Genomic DNA, 5783 nt, shown 5'->3' on the forward strand with positions numbered 1-5783 from the left:
TCTGTAGAGGTTGATTCGCTTTCAGACGGAGCCTCTAGTGGCCACTACAGCAACGGCAGCATTTGAAACTTTTTAGCATGTTTATAGTTTCTTAGAGTGGCACGTATGGCTATAGACACCTTATTTTGTTTCACTATCCATCAGTGTTATTTTAACCACACATTAATCTGTTCATTGGTTTTGCAAATGGCTGAAATATAAATGTAATGAATTATCAATAATAGCCTGTCATAAATATCATGTATGGCATTTCTAAATTGAATATAAAGGCAAAAACACGTAAAGTCTTAGGATTGGTGCAAAACCTTTGAATTACAAAGTTAGTTCTTATCTGTCCTAGAGGCTGTGTTTCCACTAAATACCAATTTCAAGAAAAATATTAACTTAATTGTTTTCTGGCAAACATTAGTAGCCACTTGGGTTTGTTCCTACATTTCTAAAAACAGTTCTTTCTATTCTGCTTTAAAATGCAGACCAAAGCCAAATGCAATGACTCACTGAAGGGCTTTCTTTCCAAAGCATTCACAATAACTCAAGTGATTATAGTGCTGACCTGGTGAGGAGTCCAGACCGCTAATCACACACCAGAGTGGGGTAACAGGATCACTTCACAGCAGGCGATTGGGCTGCAACTCTCTCATGGAAACAATGAAAAGTTTCGGCTATTTTTAGTCCCTCAAATTACAGTCACAGAAGTCACGTTGTGATTGGAGATGCATTCAAGTGGACTAGAAGTGGAGAGAATGGGAAAATGAGCTAAAGGCATGCTACACATTGATGCCCTAAAGTTTTTCGGCACATTTATCAAGCAACAAGAACCCCAGTGATCAGTTTATTTGTCTCTGTGTGTTTGATTTTGTTTATTCGATTTGAAAAATTTATTCCAAATTAAGGAAAAGCTTTCAGAACTGTTATGCATTTTAATAAGAGCGTGACTAAACATTACCATCACAGTTTTCCTATTAGCATGCAAAGAAAATCTAATGAGATTATCTTAAATTGAAAGCCAGTGTGGTACAAACTGCTTTATTTTTGTTGATAAATGAAAGGCAGGAAAGAAATGACCTCCTTGGCCGCTCACTTTATAATGAACCTTTTGTAACAAGCAGAAAATGAATCTGCAGTGAGTAAAATTCCCATTCTACTCTATAATTTGCATAGAAGCTGACATTAGCTATTACATATAAAGATCAAACTTTTAATGTAGTTTTTCATTAGTTGGCATCTTACCTGAGTTGAAACTGATGAAACCCAGTTACAGTTGTTTGATCCGATCTTACCAGCATTGCTATATGGGTCAGGTGTAGATACATAAAGACATTTTGTTTATTGCACCCTTTCATGTTAAATTTCTGAAGAGGCCACTTAAGTTAAATAAAATGCTGCAAATATTGCTGTATATGGAGAAGTGGGTAGGTTTAAATTGAAGATAAATTAAAGATCGTTTGATGTAGATTGTTTGGTTTTTGGCATACAACATTGAATAGTACCCGCCACACACACACACACACACACACAAACACACACACACACACACACACACACACACAAACACGCTTATAAATTATACAATATTTACGCACAAGTTTCAACTGGAAAATTACGTGCGTAGATTAGATGATTTTATCTGATGTTATTTGGCAAGGCTTAGATGTGGGGCTGGCGGTGTTACAATAGTTACGGGTCGATTTTCTGATGTTGAATATGTCAGTCATTTATTTGTACTCTGTAGCCTTGGAAAGATTGGACATAAGTATCATTATTCATTTGAATACAGTTATTTTAAGTAGCAACGACAGAAATATGTGCCTGTATATTTTAGGTTGAGACCAAATGTACATATGATGGAGATGCTGTTTAACTCTAAAGACATTAATTTTGTAAGGAAATTATATCTGCAGTTGTAATTTGTATATATATGTATTTCTTTCTTTGGGAAAACTGAGATTGCATGTTTTGATGTTGGTGTAATTTTTGCAGCCTTAAGAGGTAAAACTGAACCTGAGGGTAGATTTATCAAAGAAATCATTTCTCATTCATTGACTTTAAGAATAATGATGAGTAAGAATGGATCGAATTAAAGGAAATAAGTAAAGGCAAAGGAAAATACAGTTCTCTGAAAAGCCAATGTGGCAAATCTTAAGTTTGAAAAGGAACACCTGGATTTTCCACAGCACTTCAAGGACCGTAATCTATGGACAGATAAATTCATTAATAATTAAACAGCCACAAAGTAACTGACAGTGACATTGAAACAGCCAAAACAACCTAATTATGCCCACAGTTAGTAATGGCAGAACAAACCTAGATAAAGAAGGGCTAACTGTTATAACTAGAGGTCCTAAATATCAACCCAGTAAAATAATTAATTGTTTCATTTCTGTATAAAATCAGACTGTACATTAAGCAATCAATTCAGAAATACAAGTGGGGACCTTTTGTTGCAACTTGTCTGTGAAGGTTCTCAGTCATCCAGGTCATCGTAGTCAAAGGAGCTTGCAAAGAAAAGCGTCTGGACTTCTTTAAGTTGCTTGAAGACGTTTCACCTCTCATCCGAGAAGCTTCTTCAGTTCTGAAGAAGAAGTGAAACTGAAGAAGTTTCTCGGATGAGAGGTGAAACAAATTCAAGCAACTTAAAGAAGTCCAGACGATTTTCTTTGCAAGCTCCTTTGACTTTTGTTGCAACTCTGATTTCTCTCTAAATCATATAATTTAACCCAAAAAAAAGAAACGCATGGAAAACCTAACTGTAATGTTATGTCACCGTTTTTCTTGTCCCTTTATTGGTCCAGAAAACACCTCATATTCGTCTTCCTCGCCTGTAAACTGTTGATTCTGACTGAGCTGCAGCGTTAGTGAAGGGTTAAAAATGCTTGCTGTCTTTGAGACTCCGCCTCCTTTCAGTGACTCAGCATAACAGGAAGCAGGAAGTGTTCACCATTACGCATATACAGCTGTTACAAGACTGTAGCTTTGAGGTATGTTTCACTCTAACTTTTCTTCTTCTTTAAACAGAACACTATTTCATTTGCATTTAAAGGCTGTTTTTCATGCATAGATTTCACAGGATGCAGTAAACAGACAACAGAACAACTGACTAGGGTATTAAAAGGGAGTGACTTCCCCTGTGTTCTCTTAGTTTCTTGAACTCTCCCTTACTTTCAGTTTCAGGGTAAAACAGGAGCAAAGCCTCGGGATGGCAGGGAAGCTCTATCTCCCTGAGTTGGACCTCACTTGTGCCGTGTGCTGCGAAATCTTCAGAGACCCAGTGGTCCTCAAGTGCAGCCACAGTTTCTGTGCATCCTGCCTGCAGCAGTACTGGAGTCGACAAAGACGAAACCGTGACTGTCCTCTGTGCAGAACCCAGAGTGTGGATGATCCCGTTCCTAGTCTCACCCTGAAGAACCTGTGCGAGTCTTATACACATGAGAGCGAGGAACCGGAGGAGACAGCGGAGGAGCTGCCCGGTGAACCAGGGGAGTTGTGCCCTCATCATGGGGAGAGGCTCAAGCTGTATTGCCTGTCAGATAAGGTGCCTATCTGTGTTGTCTGCCATACCTCAAGAAAACACAAGCAGCACGAATGTTGTCCTGTCAGCGAGGCGATTGTGGATGTGAAGGTAAATATTTCACTTTCCTGATCAAATAAGGACTTGAGATTAAATAATGATGCCTTTTTTCTTGGGGCTCCTTTACTAAGTTTATACAGAGTTTCTGTCACAAGTCATAATGTTGAAGGATGTTACAAGCCTAAAGCGAGATTAACAAACCTTCTAATGAATTTACTTTGAATTATTTACTCAGGAGAAAATGAAGTCCACTCTCAGCTCACTGCAGGAGAAGAGGGAGGCGTTTGACAAAATGAAGAAGAACTATGAAGACACTGTGACCTACATTCAGGTGTGGTGATAATCTGTCAAACTATGGGTTAAAATTCCTAGTAAGTCACTTTATTTAGTGGCTGTCAGTAAACTCATTTCCAAGCCATGCTTAAGCAGATTATTTTACAGGTCCAGGCTCGATTTGTGGAAAGGCGAACCCATGAGGAGTTTGAAAAACTTCACGACTTCCTTCACGCTGAAGAGAATGCCAGGATGGAAGCGCTGAAGCGGGAGGAAGAGCAGAAGAGCGAAGAGATGAAGCAGAAGGTTGAAGAAATAGAAAGAAAAATGGCATCTGTGTCCGAATCCATCAGAGTTTTGGAGGAGGAGATGGCTTTGGAGGGCATCTCAGTCCTTCATGTAAGTTTGAAATGAGACTAAAGAAGGAACACTTTATATTTTTTCCCCCTTAAATGCTAAAGTGAATTTGCCTTTTAATTTTGTCTTTTAGAACAGTAAGAGGACTCTGTTAAGGTAACGAACAGTTTAATATTTGTTTTATTCTTTGCTTAACTTTCATAATGTGTTATGTAACCTGCTTTTTTTGTGTGTTTTCTGCAGTGCTGATTGTCCTGTTGAAGATCCCATTATGCCTCCAGGAGCACTCATAGACGTGGCCAAACATGTTGGCTCTATGATGTTTTATGTGTGGGAGAAGATGCATAAAATTGCCAAATACAGTGAGTTTAACCATAATGTGCTGCTTGATTTAAACTCTGAGCTGGAGTTTGAGTTTGTCATGAATTCCCAAGGTGGAGGAAAGGTTGAAATGTTTGACTGAACTACAGCCACCGTAACTACAGCTGACAATCTGCCATGTTTCCTTCAGCCCCAGTAACTCTGGATCCCAACACTGCTGCCCCATGGCTCATTCTGTCAGATGACCTCACCAGCGTCTGTGACAGCGATGAGAAACAGAAGCTCCCAGACAACCCGGAGAGGTTCGACCCCGACACCGGTGTGCTGGGCTCGGAGGGCTTCACCTCAGGAAGGCGTACCTGGGATGTGAATGTGGGAGATAATACTGCGTGGGTTGTCGGCGTGGCTAAAGAATCTGTCCAGAGGAAAGAGAAAGTGTCCTCGGTCCAGAAAAACGGCTACCTGTGTGTGTACTTCTACCACAAGATGTACTTTGCGGGTACCTCCCCTTTAACGCGACTAAACCTGAAAAGGAACCCGCAGAAGATAAGAGTGCAGCTGGACTGTGACAAGGGCAAGGTTTCTTTCTATGACGCGCACAACAACACACATATCTACACCTTCAAACAGGCAATCACTGAGAAAGTCTTTCCTTACTTCTGGGTCGGTTGTCAGCAATGTCCTTTGACGGTTGAACCAATGGAAGTTGCCCTGAGTGTAATTGAAAGTGCAACTTAGTTACTCTGTGGCTTTGAGAAACTCATCAAATTAAATGTCAGATTATTTGCCACTTTTCTTTCCTGGTTCAATGCAGTGTTCTTTGGCTCTTCTTAATTTAAAACTCAATGAACACACTGATCAAGGTACTTAAGATTCAGTGATTGGTAACTTGAATTAGAGCATTTTTTTTGCATTAATAATCTATGAATTATTCATTTGTTTATTATCAGCATATAAATTGTGAGGTTAAAAAATAGTACAGATTAATTACTTGTATGTAAGTTTTAAAAATGATTATGCATGTCATTGTCTACACATTCCTCTCTTATTTTGCTGTATTACTAACTACTAATGTATGGAAAACATCAAATGTGCTTTATGTGCACATACTACTCATGTTTTACAGTGCTAATTTACAAATAAAATATTTGCAAGTATTGTGGCCTCCCTTGATGATGTGTCACCAGCCAGTCCTTACTGGACATAGACCTGGAGTCGGAGAGCAGCCAGTTTTCTTTAGCGTATGAGGTGAGCATATGTTTGG

General features: G+C 39.2%; 1 protein-coding gene across 1 annotated transcript; it reads left to right on the plus strand.

The window, feature by feature from the left end:
• The first annotated feature begins 2888 nt into the window (after nucleotides 1-2888).
• Nucleotides 2889-5676, plus strand: LOC102309285 (E3 ubiquitin-protein ligase TRIM35). The gene is made up of 7 exons (XM_005923542.3): nucleotides 2889-2978; nucleotides 3166-3619; nucleotides 3804-3899; nucleotides 4010-4240; nucleotides 4332-4354; nucleotides 4442-4560; nucleotides 4710-5676. Exons 2-7 carry the CDS (start codon nucleotides 3197-3199, stop codon nucleotides 5255-5257), a joined length of 1440 nt encoding a protein of 479 aa, XP_005923604.1. The 5' UTR covers nucleotides 2889-2978; nucleotides 3166-3196; the 3' UTR covers nucleotides 5258-5676.
• The last annotated feature ends 107 nt before the right edge of the window (nucleotides 5677-5783 follow it).

Source organism: Haplochromis burtoni, unplaced genomic scaffold (assembly GCF_018398535.1).
Source record: "Haplochromis burtoni strain Fernald_Lab_line unplaced genomic scaffold, NCSU_Asbu1 Contig_49, whole genome shotgun sequence".
NCBI lineage: Eukaryota > Metazoa > Chordata > Actinopteri > Cichliformes > Cichlidae > Haplochromis > Haplochromis burtoni.